Source organism: Hippichthys cyanospilos, chromosome 8 (assembly GCF_059441005.1).
Source record: "Hippichthys cyanospilos isolate Australia breed blue-spotted pipefish chromosome 8, RoL_Hcya_1.0, whole genome shotgun sequence".
NCBI classification, from domain to species: Eukaryota; Metazoa; Chordata; class Actinopteri; order Syngnathiformes; family Syngnathidae; genus Hippichthys; species Hippichthys cyanospilos.
This window is the reverse complement of record NC_142376.1, coordinates 2,718,182-2,738,247: the sequence shown is the minus strand read 5'-3', so window position 1 is coordinate 2,738,247 and position 20,066 is coordinate 2,718,182. Positions and strand designations below refer to the sequence as shown.

At 39.3% G+C, this 20,066-nt stretch overlaps 1 protein-coding gene and 2 long non-coding RNA genes across 4 annotated transcripts in view; 1 reads left to right on the top strand and 2 right to left on the bottom strand.

Annotated features, from left to right (window-relative positions):
• The window catches only part of LOC148419839 (uncharacterized), a 48,995-nt gene extending 44,765 nt beyond the window's left edge, over positions 1-4,230 (bottom strand). Inside the window, exon 1 of the long non-coding RNA XR_015866432.1 lies at positions 4,083-4,230. This is a non-coding gene — a long non-coding RNA (uncharacterized LOC148419839). The remainder of the gene's footprint in view (positions 1-4,082) is intronic.
• Positions 1-20,066, top strand: part of grid1a (glutamate receptor, ionotropic, delta 1a) — a 275,198-nt gene that overhangs the window by 226,732 nt on the left and 28,400 nt on the right. For both annotated transcript variants that reach the window (XM_088421868.1, XM_088421869.1), the window contains exons 7-9: positions 4,068-4,229; positions 5,001-5,120; positions 17,554-17,655. In XM_088421868.1, the coding sequence (XP_088277994.1) occupies positions 4,068-4,229; positions 5,001-5,120; positions 17,554-17,655 (384 nt within the window). The remainder of the gene's footprint in view (positions 1-4,067; positions 4,230-5,000; positions 5,121-17,553; positions 17,656-20,066) is intronic.
• On the bottom strand, positions 4,972-7,541 carry LOC148419838 (uncharacterized). Its single transcript, XR_015866431.1, has 3 exons — positions 7,389-7,541; positions 6,492-6,573; positions 4,972-5,098 (listed from the first exon to the last, which is right to left on the bottom strand). It is a non-coding gene; the product is annotated as an uncharacterized LOC148419838 (long non-coding RNA).

Sequence of the window (20,066 nt, the reverse complement as noted above, 5' to 3'; positions counted from 1 at the left end):
GGTATCGGGACGATACCAGCCGTCCGTTCGTGGTATCGGTACTCGTGATACTGTTTATATTAGATGACCGTATTTTCCGCACTATAAGGCGCAACGGATTATAAGGCGTACCCTCACTTAATATAGCTTAAAACTTTTTCCATATATAAGGCGCAGCGGATTATAAGGCGCACCCTCAATTATTGAATCGATTTATTGTCAACCATCAGATTTTTAACTTATTTACTACCATTGATGACTAAAGATTAATTTTTACTAGGCTGGCAATGAATAAGTCCACTCATTCACTTGCGTTCATAGCTATATAAGTCAAAATTAATATCAACTGGCCTGGCGGTGAGTGGCATTCACCAAAATGCCATTTGTCGGCGTAGATAATAAAGTAATTTTGTCAGAATTAACTCGAGGGATCATGTGTCCACAAACTGGCTCTCAAATTATTTGCTCGCACCTGCCCTTACTTTTCTTTGGCCTTTCCGTCTCCGGTGTTTTTTTTTTCCCCTCTCTTAATTTAATCGCATACATCTCAATTCATCAAAGAAATAAGAGGATAATAAAATCAATGAAATGAATATTAGGTTTGCCTAATGAAATAATCGATGTAATAAAAGCACGCGGAGTCTCTAATGCGATAGCGCTGGCTCCTTCGAGTATTCTTGCAACTTCCCTAATACGTAAGACGTACTCGGAAACTTTCCTCGTATGGAACCTGGAGTCACTTAAGGTCGGCCACAGCAACCATCTGATCTCATATCGATTCATGAATCGGGAAACGCAATCGGACTAAAGTTGATCAGATATCTCTTGAAGTGTGTGTTATGATCGTTTTTTTCCCCATGCTCGCCGCATGAAAGGCGTGTTATCATTTTTACGATTCCGTACCAGTCTACAATTGCATGACCTTAAGCGGAGAGAATTTGACCAGCCAAGTAGTCTCCCTCTGAGACTTTTCAACCTTTCAAGTGCCAAACGCCCCGAGTGGCATCTTGTTTTGCTTCCTCACGTCTCGCACGGCGGCGGGATTCGATCCCCGCGGGGGATGCGCCACAAAAATCCACTCTGGCGCAGGCGGCGGACATGATTTCTGACAGGATACGTCGCCGAGGCACTTATCGAAGAGGCGAGACGAGACGAGCAGAAATAAAGCCTGTTTTGACAACTACCGTATTTTCCGTACCATAAAGCGCAAATAAAAGCCTTTAATCCTCCCGAAAATCAACAGGGTGCCCTACAATTCAGTGCGCCTTGTGCGCTGCGTCCCAAAATCCCGCTGACACCGGGGCATAAGTGAAGGAACACACACAGTATGTACGCTAGCAGTGATAAACCAATCAGAGGACATTACGTAATACGTATGGTATGTACCCTAGCAACGATAAGACGAGGGTTAGAAGAACATCACAGTTGACGAAGTGATAAACTGATCATAGAAAGTTAGGTTTTACGTACAGCGTGTATGCTAGCAGTGATAAACCGATCGGAGAACGTTACGTTATACGTACGATATGTATGCTGGCAGCGATAAGCCAATCGAACATCATAACATAATGTGTGCAGCATGTACGCTGATGGTGATCAACTAATCATAGAAGGCTACGTATGACATACAGCGGGTACGCTAGCAGTGATAAACCAATCGGAGAACTTTACGTAATATGCACGGTATGTACGCTGACAGTGATAAACTGATCATACAACGTTACATATTACGTATAGTGCGTCCGCTAGCAGTAATAAACCAATCAGAGAACATTACGTAGCGTCCGCTAGCAGTAATAAACCAATCAGAGAACATTACGTATACATATACGTAATATACGTACGTATATACGTAACATTACGAAACCATACGTATGCTGACAACGATAAGCCAAGAAGAACATCACAGTTGACAAATTGGCATGAAAAACTGATCATAGAAAGTTAGGTGTTACGTACTGCGTGTATGCTAACAGTGATAAACCAATCAGAGAACGTTACGTTATATGTACGATATGTACGCTGGCAGCGATACGCCAATCGAAGCGCAATACAAATATGTACAGTACGTACGCTAGCAGTGATAAACTAATCAGAGAACATTACTTTAATACGTACCGTGTGAACGCTGGTAGCGATAAGCCAATCGATGAACATTACGTAGTACGTACGCTATGTACGCTAACCGTGATAAACTGATCATAGAACGTTACGTATTAGCGTACAATGCGTACAATAGCAGTGATAAACCAAACAGAGAACTGTACGTTAATATGTAGAGTATGTGCAGTACTTTGTGCCGACGTATTAGCGTACGGTACATAAGCTAGCAGCGATAAAGTAACGGTTAAGTATGAAAATCAACCCCATAATAGAGGCTTCACCTATATTACGGTATGTTGCGGAAAATACAGAATTTTTTTCGGCCCCCGTCACGCTTTAAACCCCACAACGCAAAAAGGGATTTATGAATAAGTCATCGTACTCTCCCGCTTCAGGGCGAGCGGGGCCTCCGCCGCCGTCACAGGACATAAACGCTTAATTGTCTGCCAGGCTATGATCAATATGAAAATACGCCACCTGGAAGCGCGCGAGGGTGACAGCGTCGAATTTTGACGGGCGCCGGGAGACGGACACGCGCACCAGATATCGACCCGCCAAACAAAAGGAAGGCTGATTTTCCCGTGTACGATCTATCCGAATGTCCGTTTATTACCCCGAGCGTCAAACTAACATTTTCTCCGATTCGAGAGACACGAGTGCAATCATGTGCTGCAAGTTGTCGTCTTTTGAGAGGCTTCCTCCCAGTGAATTGCGCTAAATTGCAGGCACGTACATCCCGCTGAGGAGTTAGTTTGCTTGAGGGCCCCGGAATCATTTCAAGTCAGGCCCCCGAGCTAGTTTCACTTAGCAACGAAATTTGCTTGTCTATCATGAGCGAACCCTCACAGAAGTCTCAAGAGCTCACGTCTGAAAAGGCACCATTTTGTTTCAAGCAGCCATTTTGACTCCTTCTTGGTGTTCCCAGGGATCCTTCAAAAACAAACTTGCTGTATTTTGTCTGATTGCGAACACATTTGACCGACTTCAACAGATGAGCACATCAAAAGTTCTTTTTTTTGAGTGGGCGGAGCTTATTCGGTGCCTGGCAGATTATTGTTTGGTCAGAGAAAGGGCCCTGATACTATTGTCTTGGGCATTGGTTCTCAAATGGGGGTACCAGTACCTCTGGGGGTACTTGAAGGAACTTCGAGGGTACACGAGATTTTAAATAAAACAAACATGCAAAAATCCCTTAAAAATAATAATTGAATTCATTCATAGAACAAAATGTTATATTCAGTAGGTTATTCAATTGCATTATAGTAAAAACTCAGATTCTGCCCCCATACTAGAATGGTTCCAGCAAATTTGTTAGGTGGCACCTCTCGTTACCTGTCAAGTTAATGATTCATTTTTGTTAACACATCTCTACTATGATCCAAAATTTAAGTTGAACAGTTTTCTGTGGACAAATATTTATTTAGATTAATGTCTTATTGAGAACAGATTTGACACTTTATGTTGATTACTTTTTTGGGGGGGTCATTATTTTGGGGGTAATTATTCACAATTAAGTTAATGATTTATTTTTGTGAACACATCCCTACTATCATCTAAAAAGAGGACACTTTTAAGTTGAATATTTTTCTGTGGACAAATATGTATTTATATTTACTTCTTTTTTAGGTCCGACACTTTACATGGATTATTTTTTGTGAACAAATATTTATTTGAAGTCAAATTTGGGGTCAATTAAAATAGCAACATGCAAAATTTGTGTTAGTTTGTGGGTTGTTCATTTTGACCCAGCATTTTGGGCTCATTGAATAACCCCAAAAAGTTATTTTGCAAAATATGGATGAATTCTGATCCAAATGTTTCAAGAGTGTAAAAATACAGTAGACTAAAGAAAAATATGGAGCTAAAATTTCTCCATTTACATAGCGTTTACTAATTAATTTTCTGTTATAGCTAGACTATTTTGAAGAGGTTTTAGTTTGTTTTGTACCCTCATTAACTACCCCCCCCCCCCCCTCCTTCGACAGGTGTCCAACCTGTACCTGTACGACAGCGTTCTGATGCTGGCCAACGCCTTCCACAGGAAACTGGATGACAGGAAGTGGCACAGCATGGCCAGTCTCAACTGCATGAGGAAGTCCACCAAGCCGTGGAATGGAGGATGGTCCATGTTGGACACAATCCAAAAGGTATCTGAAACCGCAGACATTGTTTCAACGGATATTTTTTGTCGGCATATTCATAAAAATCGATTTACCCGACTTGGTCGACCTTTTTTCCCTAGCCGCAGTCTATATGCACTTGCTTTTCAACGTTATTTTTTGTTTTGCTTTAGAAGACTGGGAAGAAAATGTACTGCCAAGGTTTTCATAAAGAGAGGTTACAAGTATACAAAAAGGTTTTTTGATGCTCAGGGTGTCTTCTGAAATAGCCCGGTGATCTACCGGGACCCCTGCCAGACTCACCCAAACACACACACATACATTCACACAATTCGTAGTGAAATAAGGCAGGAAGAGAAGGCTTCATTTCTTGTTGAATCTTGATAATGGAATTTGTGATGCTTGCAGACAATCACGCTGGTTTCATCTCCAAACTGACATGAGATGACCAGACGGGGCATGAAGTGGAAACAAAATACTGTTTTTCCATTTTGATGAACTACTCCCTCCTCCGAAAACAAAAGTCACTTTGAAAAAGTTGACAATTCCACTTTTGCATACCTGCAAACTGTTCATTCTTCAACATAATTTTATACATAATGGTCACACGATTTACATGGATTCATGTCATGCCGTTTCATCAAGCGCTGACGGGAAAACAGTCAAGTTCTTCGCCGCGGGCGGTTTTATTGCAAGGGATTATAAACACACAGTGAAAACGGAATCAAGTATTTTCATGATTACCTGCCGGTCTTTGTTGTTGACGACTCTCATTTTCTCTCTCGCTTGCGTCTGCAGGGACGCACCACCGGCCTGACGGGGCCGATGGACTTCCGGGCCGAGGGCTCCAATTCTCACGTGCAATTTGAGATTCTGGGCTCCAGCTACAGCGAGACCTTTGGGAGGGATGCGAAACGGGTGAGTCGTATGCGATGACCGGACGTTTCGTCTGTCTCGTCTTTGGTGGCCGCACATAACTGGACCTTTGATTTATATTATATTATATTATATTATATTATATTATATTATATTATATTATATTATATTATATTATATTATATTATATTATATTATTTTATGTTATGTTATGTTATGTTATGTTATGTTATGTTATGTTATGTTATGTTATATCATATTATATATTATATTATATCCTTGCATTATCTATAGTCTGTATTCTGTGTGTGTGTGTGTGTGTGTGTGTGTGTGTGTGTGTAAATATATATATATATATATATATATATATATATATATATATATATATATATATATATGTGTATATATATATATATATATATATATATGTATATATATATATATATATATATATATATATATATATATATATATATATATATATATATATATATATATATATATATATATATATATATTTATTTATTATAACATTGTGGATACCCTTTCACAAAAATGTAGGGTGCCCCCCCAATTTTTTTTTTTTTTTGATTTCCAATACAATAACAAGATTGCAGTCTTGAGTCCTGGTTGATACCAATATTGAACTGCTACGATATCGTCTTTTATTTATTTTAGTATGAACTATCAGAAAAGACTTGATCGAGTGATAATAGAATCATTGACTAATCATTGAACAGTAGTTAGCAACAGTAGGATGAAAAATCCATTTATTCAAAAATAAATGCGATAATGTTCACCCTCAAACATGATATTGTAGTGCACTTAAAAATACAATGAATCCAAAATAAATTTGCCTAATAGATGATATTTTGTGTGTGTATATATCGCGCACAGAACCCAGAGCATTCTGGATTAAAAAATGTGTTAATGCGTTTGTAGATAGGTAGTGAAAATATTATTTCGCCTTCGTGGGTGTTTAAGTAAGCCAGCACAGAGCAGTTTTTACTTTCTACAGCCCTTGTTCTGACCAGTTGTTATGGTAACATGAATCGATTTTTTTTTTTTTATTCTCCTTATACGTATAGTAGCTGTGAGATTTTGCATTAGCGGGTCTTTTATTATTTTTTTTTTTTACGATAGTGTCTATCAGAGATAACTGCGTATCTCGCCTCGGGGTGGCCCTTTTAGTCCTTATTGCACAAAGCGTGAGCATCGTTTGCATTTCCAATATGCGGCTCTATTTTAAAGCAGATATGGATTTGCACTCTGCTGTCCTTTTGTGGCTCAACACCAGGAAGTGTGGAACCACTAATGAAACAGTTTTTTTTTTCCTTTTAATATTCTCTCCATGTGACCTCTCGGTGTGTGAATGAAACAATTGATCATTTTCCCCGAGACCTCGGCACTAACCTCTACAGTGTTGCTGCTCCATTAAAACACCTTTGACTCCTCTCCTCAGCTCCATTTTTCACGGAGCGGCAGCCGGCAGATACTGTAAAGTAGATGACACGTATTGTTGTGGCTCATTAGGCATCAGAAAGGAGCACGTTAATGATACATGTCCTTCAAGGTCACAATGGATGACATGAAAGCCTCATGACAACCTTGTGAGTAAAAAAGTAGAAGTAGAAAGATGCCCTTTAAAGACCTGTCATTTTATGCGCCTCAGATTGTGTTCGCTCGCAAATGTCACATGACCAAAATGAAAAACAGGTGAGTGCTCGTTTTCAAATCGACAAACAAGTGGGGAAAAAATGGTTTAAAAGTATTAACTGTGCATTTTTATTGACTGCATTAATTTATGACCAAATATTCACAGTTTACTGTTGAAAACCGCCAAATAAGTACCTCTTTTAAAGAAAATAAGCGCAAATAAGTTTATTAGTACCCAGACTCCGATTTGTTTTTTTATTTACATAAAAAGATAATATGAATGCCACACAGTTTTGTACAATAGATGGCGGTATGCACCCTAACGTTGCTTGCAATCCTCCAATGATTAAAAGAAGAAGGACGGCCTCATAAGTTTTTGGCGTTACGATAGTTCCGTGAATGCACCGTGTTACACACGTAATCAATGTGACTCTATTGTCCCTAAACGTTATTTAAAACCTTTAATTATATTCTAGTTACTTTACTGTAAAACTAAAAAACAACAAAATGAATTACGCACATTGTGCATTCAAATTATAAACGCGGTTCTTTTTTTTAACAGCGCTAATGCTAAAGGCAATAGAGAAACCCGTTTAAATGCTAATCGTCAGCGCTAATGTTAAAGTCAATGGGGGAACCCGTTGAAATGCTAACCGAAAATGCGGATCGACTTCGGGGGTGATATTCCTTCAAATGACCAATATGGACCCACAGCGGCTGTGGAAACCCACACAGGTAATACAACTCTATTCGTTGTCACAGATTCTTCTCAATTTGCAATCCGCACCGTAAAACGTATATTGTATATGGTGGCGACACCAAAACTGACTACCGGAAGTTGACACCGGAAGCAGTCCACAATGGCGTTTGAGAGATCCCGTTTGTTTGTATTATTATACTGGCCAATTGAGATAAGAGTTGAACATTTTTCAACAGTGATACAAAGAATGACAAACAAGTATATTTTATGCTAACATGAAAAACTGTAATAAAAAAAAAACACTTTTTGTTGAAATGTATTCAATCATTCACTGTTAACTCTTGATGTAGTAATGTTTTTTTTAAATAAACTCTGAACAACATACACCAATCTAAATTCTAAATTTTTCTAAACAAAAACAAATAGTATTCCCAGGATTAGCAGTCTCTTATGAAGTTAACTCTTAAGGTAAATATACAGTGTAGTTCACACAAAAGTGAAGTTAAATTCTTTTGTAATCGTCCAATAAAAATAAAAAACAAAGGACCACGCCATCATGGGTTGAATTGTTATATCTCTATTAAAAAAAGGTATTTCTAAATCATGTCAATAAAGTGGAATGTCGACCTAATGAAGTACAATAACTTGAGTTGACAAACTTCCGTGTAGTTTATCCGGAACCACCACTGAGAAGTATTAAGCCCATCATCAGCGTGGTCTCCATCGTAATTTGTTTGTCGCCGCCACTGTCGACGTCCCAATTCCGTCAAGGGGCTTCCTGCGGAATGAAGAGGAATTGACATTTTTTTCAGATGGGCAATCTATGCCGAGCATTGCTGACCAAAAGCCGTAATGAAGATTTAATCGCCACTCAGCCTGAAGCTGAATCGCCACGCCGATTCATCATAGCGCCGCCATTACGCAGTCATGAACGAGAGACGCATCACACAGAAACGTCAAGTCGCATAAACCACCGCATAGTTGGACTTTGCAGGTCTAGAGCGAAGACGCGCAAACGCCCCGACACTTGTATTTCCAGTTCGAGCGAGGGCTTCAGAGTCATTTGGGGCCACATGGAGGAAAAACTATTCTCAAGCGGGCCGGTTAAAATCATGATACACTGTATAACTTAACAATTTTTGCATGAACTAAATGAACATTTTCTAAGATTTAGTTTGAATTTGTTCATAAAATATATTTTAATACAGAACACACTACAAGCTGAACTAAAATAAATCAATATAATAAAACACAAATATCCAGTGGAAGAAAAATACCCCAATCAAAATATGGAGTTTTACAGCTTCTTTTCAAGGAGTACAGCGAAGCACAAAAAAAATAGCCTGCATGCAAAGTTCTGAAATTGAATAAATCATGTCTATTTTTTAACTCCAAAATCCTTTGCACCGACTAAGGGGTATTTAGATGAAAATATTGGGGGGTACATCACGAAAAAAAGGTTGAGAACTACTGACTTGCGTATATGAACCCAAGAAAATATGAAAGAATTCACAAAAGACGTGATCTGTTTGGCGCCAGTTTTTCCATTGTTGCCAAAGTGTTCCTGCGTCTTATACACAGAAATATAAAAAAATACCAGAATTTGATCCCAAAATAAAGGTTGCGTCTTATATTTGGGTAACTTACAGCTGTAATTTCAATACCGCGACACGGTGATATTTTTGTTGACAGTCATCATACCATCAGAATCGAATATTGTCTCCATGTAGACAAGACCTAAACCTCCCGCGGGCCGGATCCGTCCCTCGGGCCTTAAGTTTGACACCCCCTGAATCAGCGACCGCAATGGGATGCCACATGTAATTACTACTGGAAGCGAAACGGACCAGCGGACCCAAACGCTCTCTATTAGGGCGCTCATAGAAATATTCAGGAAGTCTAACTAACAAGAAACACAGCATTCCACGCCGTCCTCGAACTCACTCCGGCTGTAACCTTCCCCCTCCCCCGCCTCGGCTTTGCTCCCTCTCCATCATCGTTTATCTGCATCCAGTCCATTTTCCTCCCAGCCTGATGGCTCTTAGATGAGGCGTCTCTCTGCTTAAGACGCCCTAATGAAGACTGAAATACTATTTCCTAGATGGCCACTGCGAGTTTGCGCCACCGGCTCGCTGCGTCTTCTCCTGCTGCAGAGTGATCGATGCCGTTCCCGGTTGTTTTGCCCCCCCCCCCCCCCCCCCCCCCCCTCGCTTTTTGCGCTTATTGATGCGTCAGCTCCTTCCTAAGCAGATATTGCAATTGACTTCCCGTTCGCGCCGGGCCCTTCGCCGACAAAAGTCCGCCCGTCGGGGTTGTAATCGCTCCTCTTAGCCGAGCATCTTTCATGCATCAGTCAGAATTGATTTCTCGCCGGCGCGTTCGGTAACGATGACGGCCGTCCGCGCCGAGTGGGACGTTATGGAGAAACATGGCTTTTCCATGGCGCGCCATTAACCTCTCCCAAATAAGCTGGTTTTTAGCTCGGACGAAAATGACAAATGTGTTCGCTTTTTTTGGCGTGTTTTTTTTGACCTCAAAAGACCGGCTGTCGTCAGCAACAATGTGCCAGGGTAGTTTAAAAAAACTTGGCCGCAACAAATCTTCCTGTTCACAGCGCCTGGAAAAGTACGCTTCTAATGTTTCAAAAGAAAATAAATAGGGCTGCAACTTACGATTGCTTTAAAGAAACACTTAGGAGCTTTCTTTTTGTGGGGTTTTTTTTTTTTTCATTTTCATTTTTTCATTTCAAAAAACATTTTTTTCTAAGAGATTCTCGTTGTTGTTGTTTCTTGCAGCTACTTTTATGAATAAGAGAAAACTCTATTTCTATTTAAGGACCAACACATAGTGTTGTGAAAGCCCAAGGCTGGAAAAACACACACACACACATGCACACACACACACACACACACACACACACACACACACACACACATACATATATATATATATATATATATATATATATATATATGTGCGTGCGTATATTGTTTGTTTTTTTGGTCAGCAGTTTTGTAGATTAATTTGAGGATTAATTAATTTGAGGGTCGATTTTTTTCTATTTTTTTTATTTTGTGCAGCATCATTTTTTATTAAACAATATAATTATAGTATCACCAATTAAGGTCATTGTTTTTTGTTTTATTTTGTGGAGCATCTTTTTTATTAATATAATTATAGTATCACCAATTGCTGTCATTGTGAATATTATTATTTATTACCAATATTATTTGTGGCTCTTTTTGCACTTGTGCATAACTTAGGAGTCCACAATTTCCTCCGAATTCTGACTTTAAAATCTGAATAGAGAAGAGTAGTGATGAATTATGAAAGAGAAGTAAAAAAACGTGCTTACTTTGTTTTGTTTTGTTTTTTTTTTCCTTCGCTGACCCTAATCGTTTCCTGTTCTTCTTTATTTTCTTGACGAAACACATTCTCTGTTCCTAGTGGCAGTCTGGTGTGAAAAATAATCAACTCTTAATTATTCCATTTATTTTAGTCATATGAACATTTTAATAACTGAATAATCATCTTCAAACTGTCGACTGCAAATCTTCTGATTTCAGCCTCTTAACAATAATTACCCTCTGAAAGCAGACTGATTATCTTTTGTGCTTAGCGGAGAAAAAAAAAAAAAAACATTTGCAAACATCTGCTTTTACTCTGAAAAACAACAACAAAACCATTAACTCAATCAGTTTTTTCCAAAACTGTAAGTACAATAGTACTCCCTCGAGTGTGATATTTTTCAATTGTTGTTCTTTTAAATCGCGAAACGATGCCAAAAAAAACAACCGGTTTATAAGCAGTAATTTAAAAAAAAAAAAGGTTTTGCAATACACCGAAATCCAAGATAAAAATGTATTTGATTATGTGATGGAAATAAAAAAAAGTTGTAGAGAATGACTGCCATTATTTCTGGAGTTCTAAATAGGTCAGTTTGACTTTCACAGGAGGAGTTAATGTAGTCCCTACATCACTTTTAGCCCCAGTGGTTAGCTTGTTTCTCAGCAACAATGTTCAAGGGACAATCTGACCTAATCTATGGGTAATCATCCAAAAATATAACGATATTTGACCTTTTCATGCTACCATTACTTTGTTTCTTAGCAACGGTTTTCATCGTTCACAAACAACAAAAAAAGGAAGCAAAGAAGCAATCATACAGCTCTTCAAGTGCTGTTAGAACTGTGCATTTTTTTCAGAAATTCATGGTCAGGATTTAGTTTCTTGACGATTTTTTTTTAGATTTCTTTAACCCTCTATGAAAGCGAGTGTTATAGTGTTAGCCAAGGGCTAGCGCACTCCTGATTGTGTGATAACTAAGTGGTCGTGCCATGTTGAATTTTGACACGCTGTCACCATCTGGGTGAAATTTCAGCTCCCTAGTGTGTTCTTTCATTGCATTCCCATTGATGCGAATTGCCTTTGATATAAAGATCAAAGAATTGGATAAAATACTGCACAAGGGTGAAGGCAGGCCTTCAAATTAATATTTTGCAAAGACTCTTCAGGAAACAAAAACCTTTGGCGCCGCTTCCAGCTTACCGCACTCACAATAAATAAGATTTGTTACTTTCTGTAATTCGGAACCACAGGATAACCGAAAAACTGGACCCCGAAACGACCGGGAGCTCAATGATCCAGAAACAGTTTATTAACTAAGAAAGCACGCAGCGCGTGGAACTAAAACACAAAATGAAAAGTACAACAAAAATATGGTTAACGTACGAGCAAAAGAGACATAGGTTCATGAGTCTATGCACCAAGTAATCAAACCCAGTAGAGGGGAGCCAAGCCAACAAGATAAATAGTAGCAACTCAAAGAGAAGATACTCCAAAAATGCTCAAACGTTTTTTAGAGCATTTATATAGGTTAAAGCGTTGTCTAAGCAGAAAAAAACCCAAGTGCATCAAAGTGCCTGAAAAAAAAGACGCTAATCTGTATTTTATCTCAATTACATTTCTCGTGGCAAAAACAAATCCTTTACCCTGGGCTAATCCGTGCCCCCCCCCCTGGCATCGCCTCGTGCCCCCCCCTCCAGTATTTGAGAAAGTCTGGGTTTAGGGAAACATACTTATTTATGTACTAATTTGAAGCATCTGTCATATTTTCCAAAGTTTTGTGGCTTTTTCGCATATTTTCCTCGATGACGTTAACTTGCAAGCACAATGCTAACAATGAAACCTCGAGCACATTGAGCCATAAATGTTATTCTTCAAAATTTGCCAGTTGGCATCTCACGGAACCTGCCAAGATGGTTTGTCGACGGCGACCCCAATCTGGGGTGTGCGTTCGCCAGTTCCTCTCGCCTCTTGTGAAGAAAACACAGCGGCGTCTGCTTAATCAGAGCAATAATTGTGTCATGGCTGCCAGTACTGGCCCAAGTGCCGCTAACGGGAGCCCAAAACGAGACCCAGCGGTACTCGGCCTCGTCTCGCCAAATTGGACTGCCACTTTTGTGCTCTGCCGCTGTATAACACGTCTTTGTCGCTCGTTTTTGGCTCAACTTGTGTCCCAAGGGAAGTGAACAGACTTTTTTTTTTTTTGGGGGGGGGGGTTAAGTTGGAGCATGTTTGTGTTGCTTGACGCCCAGACTGACATTTTTTTAGTGGTGCTTGTCCTCTGTAGGGTAAGCGGAGCTGATCTCACGGATTTTTACATGGACAGGACTGATTAAGTTTTAAGACACATTAAAACGATCAAAATATGAAGTGTAGAAATGTCCATCAGTGCTCTTGTTTGCCTGCGTCCCTGCGTCCCCCACGCATCCTTTTTACTATGGGATGCATACGTTAGTGGCGCTGTAAAAAATTCTTTCACATCCGGCAATTGCAGCCTCCTCTTGATGTGACTCATACTCTTTGGCTGCCGCAGCCAATCACGGTCCACTTCCTGGTTTATGGGCTTCAGTACCGCTGTAAGTTACTGCAGCTAACTACCGCGGCGAACATGATGATGCTACTTTCACGAAGCGTTTTATGTGATATTGATCAAGGTAGGACGCGAGGAGTCCATCGAGCTAGAGTGTGTCCCAGGTTTTGAGAAAAGAATCCGATTCAAAAATCCGATTCATCAATTAATCGAAAAAAATAAAATAAACCGCCCTTACTCCGAAGCGTCAGGATTTTCGCCAGCTTTCGACGTTTCAAACAATCTTTTCTTTCCGTCTGCTTTATTTGAACAATGGTCGTCGACCATTACCCTTTTTAGGTCGCCGTAAAACTAGAAAAATAAAACACATAATCGGCCAACGATACACAACGATGAACAAAACAAAATGAACGGTGTCATAATTTGCACAACTTGTGTACTTACGGACAATTCTCGTCCAAGGCAAAACAAAATAAGATCAATGATCCGCAAACATGAACTTGTTGTCTTTGCGCGCTGCCACATTGGATAACTTACGTCTACTGAGAAAAACATATTTCAAAGTAACCACAAGAGGGAGCTCTAAATCTGCATACAAATCCAAAACAACAAAAGTGGTACCGCACTTCTGAAGGGCAGAATAAACATATCATTTGATGGAAAAACTTATCTTTACTTAAATTCCACCTCAACCTAAGGAAATAGGAAAAGCGGGAGCTTGTTATTTCCGAAGATATTTTTCCTTGTATGTATTTTTTGATTTGCGTCATGCTTAAAAGAAACAGATTAATGACAGCTGAACTTTAACTTAACGCCGGCTCAGCGATTTTAATGAAATTGTCTTTCTCACACACCCACACATTTGCAAGTTGCTGACTAGACATACGTCATCGATCTGAATGCCAATGCCGCGTCCTTTCATCTGCGGTCGCGACATCAAATGTGCGAATGCCGATAACGCAGATCGTCCCTAGCTTAGACGTTCCCCGATAATAAACGTAGTCGCCCCGGCCGAAACCTTCCGCAGACGTCTGCTTTGACTCATGGCTGCGCAGTATTGAGTTATGATTTGAGACGCGGCGGTGACGGTCGGACCCGCAGCTCGTCTTGTTCCATCACGGGAGATAAGACTGGACTCGTTTGAACGCTCGCCTTAGATTTCCTCGTGCGTCTGGAAACGCCGATAGCTTCATTCCGGCTCCTTCCGCAGGAAGCAAAAAAAAAAGAAGAAACTTAAGCGTACTGTATGTTTCTTTTTGTGGAGAAGATCCAGGATTTCCATTCACACCTCATGTGTTTGTGTAGGACGCGATTCACTTTGAAGTCTCGCTAAGACAGAACGGGCACTACAGCGGACACACGTAAATAGGACGTCTCAGCGGGATAGATATTGCCGGATCCTCGATCGAGACCCCGCATCGAGCCGGAAGCAGCTTCGGTTATTGTTCCGCATTTGAAGTACTTTAAGCGTCATGGCCGCATCCGCCGCGTAATTTATAAAAGCGATTGTGACGCTTCCAAAATTTAAAGAAAGAAAGCCTTCCTTTGTGGGTTTAAAAATGACCATTGGCATTTCCGCAGCCTCATTAAAGATTGAGCTTTGTGGCCATTAACCAAATAACCGTCATTACGGTGACTTTTTAAAAAGGCATAGAATAGAATTTCAGAATGTCAATATCGTCGCTTTTGTGCTGCAGCGTAGCTCACTGCGCGTATGCAATACCGTTTTTTTTTTTGATGCGTTTGATGCTTTTTCCAGGCGGGCACTTAAGGTACGATGAAACAAAGCTGAGTGAATGTTTCACAAAGCCAGGGTTCAACGTGAACGCAGGGGTGTAATTTATGCAATTTAGTCTTAACAAAAAACGTCAATCACTCTGCAGAAGTTTCATTTTCATGAGAAAATTATATTGCGTCGTCGTAGAAAAAAAAACGTGTTTTTTCCACATTAAACACAGGCTCATTTCCACCAGTGGTAAATCGAAATTGTTTGAATGTATTTATAAATTGCATTTCAATCATTCCTAAAGCTAAAATGTAATTTGTACTTATCAATCTGGCGAAATTAATTTTACAAAAATTTTCTTTCAAATGGAACATTTTTTAATCGTGTTGATTAGCCAAATGCTTAAAAAAAATGGAAATGAATAGTAATATTTAAAATATAAATAAAAAATTTAAAATATATAAATATTTAAAATATAAATATAAATATAAAATATATAAAATATAAAATATAAAAAAATATAATATAAAAAAATATAAAATATAAAAATAGTAATATTTCATCTTTGTATTTCATCAATCACTAATGATTATCGATACATTTGATAATCAATTCAATAATCAATCAGATGCCCCTTTCTGGAATCTTGGGGGAAAAAATGACAATAAATAACATAATTACTGGACTTAATCAAATATTAATACCCCACTGATCTAAAGGCGAGAAATATTATTTGTTCAGTGGAATCTATTGGACGTTGTTTTTATTGTAGTTATTATTTTCTCTACTTTTTTTCTTTATTAAAACGACTTGAAAAATGACCCTAAAATGAAGTTTGATGATTATACTACTTTTGCGCGAAAGGTGACCGGCGAGGTGACGGGGCGCCCCGCGGCGTTGTCGGTCCTCGGAGCCGTCGTTCTTGTCCTGTCAGTTCAAATGGGAAAAACACCTGAAAAGTGACACGTCACGTCCCGGGGGACGCTCGTCCGCCTCCGAGCGCCGATTAACAATTTAAACGACATCTTCTTGGCAAGCGCCGAACAAAAGCTCCCCAAGTTGACGAGGCGGAAGGCTAGCCGATCGGAAAACGTCATTCGCAGACCTGTAGCTTCCCGTCATCATCACAAGCGCTTTCACCCCTGAGTGCAGCAAAACATGGCGCCGCGTTCTCGCCGGAGAGTCCTAACGGCATGCTAATGTCCGGCACTTGTCGCCTTGGCAACCAGATGTCTTGTGAGATACCGCTCTTGTTTCGCCACCCAGCCGAATCGTAAATTGTTAGACGGGGTGATGACATTTGTTCCGGTTCGCTTATTTCATGTTTTGTTCGGCGTCCTTTTGTTCTTCCTGAAATTAATTCTGCGAGACATTTTATTTGTTAGCATGCCCGGGTGGCTTTGTATGGAAGGCCACCTGCGGGATGAAGCAGAACAGGTTCATCTTTTGGCCTTTTACCCGTTCCAAAGATCTCTGAGTGTGCGTTTTGATCTCCAAAGGTGTTTGTTTTGTGATGTGTTTTGTGCATCTCATTGCTCTCACTCTCTTAAAGCACCTAGCTCAAGATATTTTTTCACTTTCCGCAGATAAATACATTTGGCTCACTGGCGATTTATATTTCTAACCAGAAAGTGAAGCGTCCCGTTTACCGAATCCGCCCCGATCACCGTGTGTCTGCCGCATCCCACTTTTTGATGTCCTTCGATGTCGGCGGCCAGGAAACGTCCATCCGCCCATCATATTGACCGCTTATCCTCACAAAAGCCACGGAATGAATGAAGGAGCCAAAACTGGGTGTTTTATTGATATTAAAATTCAGAACAGAGTCTATAGATCACACTCACTGATGCCTTTTCCTCCTATCAAATCAGTCCTCTTTGGAACCAAGTATTCATAAAACAATTCCGCTCGCACGTGATTGGCATTGAATGTCCGGCTGAACGCTCCCAAAGCAGTAAAGGATAGTAACTAAAAGAGGTGAGCCCTTCATCAGCACCGATGGAGTGCCGTCTTAGTCCTGGTTTTATTCCTTGCTGATAAGCGCATTCTGGGATTCAAGTAACCAATGAATGCAGACCAAATCTGCATCTTTTCTCTGATTGGCTCTTGGCCAGGAAATAGAAGAAAGAAAGATGGAAGTTTTTAAAATCCCTAATCAAAGGCATGTTTTAGTTAAGTGAACCTCAGCAATACTTTGTTTCACTTGTAGTGTATGTGACAGATGAAATTTAGACAAATGTTAAGGAAACTCTTCTATAGTTGTCGGGAAGGCAGCAACAAATGAGAACCAATGTCTACCATTTCAGAGTCATGTAAAGCATGAAAAGGCCTTCCATTCAAATTTCTTCTGTCATGGGTTTTTCGCAAGTCACGTTTACCTGCTCGGGCGGGGCTGTAACAGTTTGGGGGTGTTTAGTGTGAGAAATCAACATTCTGAAATGATTAAAAGAGGCAAAAAAGTTTATGTTTCATGATAGGGCTTCTCTAATTCTTCATGGTTTTTTTTCTTGCCTCACAGTTGGCATTATGGGACTCCACCCGGGGTCTAAACGGAAGCTTAAAGGAGAGCCGGATCGAGAGCGGGATGCAGGGCCTGACGCTCAAGATTGTCACTTTGTTGGTAAGTCGAGTCAACCGCAGTGATTGATTATTTCAGCAATAAAGTAATCAAAGTAAATAAAAGTACCAAAAGTAATTTATGTATAAAATGATAGATTAGTTTCGTGAATTACGTACCAAAAAAATTGATTACTTTGGTAGTTACCACGGATGTACTTAATTAATCAATTACTTTAGATACTAAAAGTACTTGTAGTTCATCCACTGAATGGACTAAAGTACGAAAAGTAAAAAGTAAAAATTGATTACTATAAATGTATAAATTTTACACATTTAAAGTCTATATTACAGACAATGTGTCACTACTTTCTTACTACAGTACTTTGTTTGCATTTAATAGGTTAAAGTAAAAAAAAACATATAAATATATTTATTTATTTATATATATATATATATATATATATATATATATATATATATATATATATATATATATATATATATATATATATATATATATATATATATACACACACACACATAAAAGTTTCCTAAATCAGAAACGCTGCCAGAAAGTACTTCAAAATAAACGTCCCATTTTACTGATATTATTTAAAACGATCATTTATCTTGCATAGCATGACCACATGTTGCTGCAGTTAGCTCGACGTCATCCTGGCGCCGCACACTAAATAAACGTGTACCGTGTAACGTGTAACATGCATGATGCGTTTTTTTGTTGTTTTTTTTACCGTGGTGCACATATTTACGGAGGCCTTGTTTCACTCACGATTACAACAAAATATGGCAAAATTTTCCCATTAGGCAGCTATGTAAACAAAGAGATGCAACAGCCGATACGGAACTAAAACTGGACTCTGACTAGCCCGTTAATGGCCTCAAATAACTCCCATTAGGCTAGCTTGGAGGCGGATGCGCAGAGTAGCTGGCTGCACTGGCGAGAGGTTGTCTGTTATTAGCCCAGACAACAACCACTACCCACCAATTTTCAGAACCGGTCGGGCCTGCAATTTGCGCTGCTTAAATGTTATTTCATATACTCTACTGTTCCACATAAATATAATGACAGTATAAAGTACAATGTTGGTATCTAGAGTAGTACAAACGTGGATGTCCCGGCTGTCAAGCGAGTCCCATTAAAGCCCCCTCCGCCCTTGCAGGAAAAATATTTTTGCACAAAAAAATTACTGCTATCAATTTTTCAACACTGCAAATCTACTCAGATGAGTAGATTCTAATTGATAAATTGTCAGTTCATAGGTTTACCAAAATTAGTTGATTTTGTCCCGTCAGCAATTTTAAAGCTAATTATTTAGAGTTTAGAAGTCCTTCAGTGATGGACGCAATGCTGTGCTTTTGCTGTGTTAAGTGTAGTTGCACATCATTGGCACTAGGGGGTGCAGGAGCAGTCATTGTCAAAGTCTGCACGTCAACATTTTTTTAAATCATGTTAACAGTTATTGTGATTAAAATGTTTGTTATGTAAAGAGGGTTTTTTTCAGCATCAAGCAGTTCAGTTGCTCAAAAAATTTAGATTTTGAATTAGGATTGCCGGGCATCTTTTTTTTATTTTTATTTTTTTACAAGTCCTATGAATAAGATAAGATTATATTATTTCTTATATATACTGAATTATATTTACAAATGTATATATTGTTATTGCCGTTTTGTATTTTGTTTTTTTTATATGACGGACAAAACAAGCAACAAGGTTTTTTCCCCCCTTTTTTATGAACAAAGCTAGAAATCAAAATGTTTTAAAAATCGTATTTTCCAAAATAATCTACAGATTTTTTCCTTTTTTTTAAACAAATGCTAGAAATGTAAAATGTTTTAAAATGCACATTTTTCAAAATAATCTACAGATTTTTGTACAAAAATGATCAATAGTTACGGCCCAAAAATAGTTAGTGCTCTATATTATTTATGATGTTGTTCTTGGTTTCTTTTCCTTTTATTTCAATCAGCCCTGGAATATGAACCAAAAAAAAAAAAAGATAGTTACTGCCAATAAATAGAGATGTTCCGAGTTGCATTGTATCCTTGAAGAAAAAATAAAAAAATAAATTTCGCACAAAAGCAGGCTACCAACAGACTGCAAATGAACAGGCGTAATGAAAAAAATCTGGTTTCTTATTCTTCCGAGTCACCGGGTCCGTACCTGACTGGAGCCGGGTCACAAGCTTGGACCTGGTGTCCTCGCGCTTCCGTCTGGGGAATAGAGAACAAACAAAGGGCAAACCCGCCGGGAACGCGCCAAGAACGGCGTGACAAAGCTCAGCCGCTTGTCGCCCGAGAGGGCTTTTAACAGATCTTTTCCCGCACGAATTCGGGCCCTTCCAAAGGCTTCAAAGTCAGTTTGCCCTCCGCCAACTTCCCTCCCTCCTCCCTCTCACCGCGCTTCCTCTTCTTCTTCATGCATGGTTTCCCTCGTAGTGTATTTATTCGCAT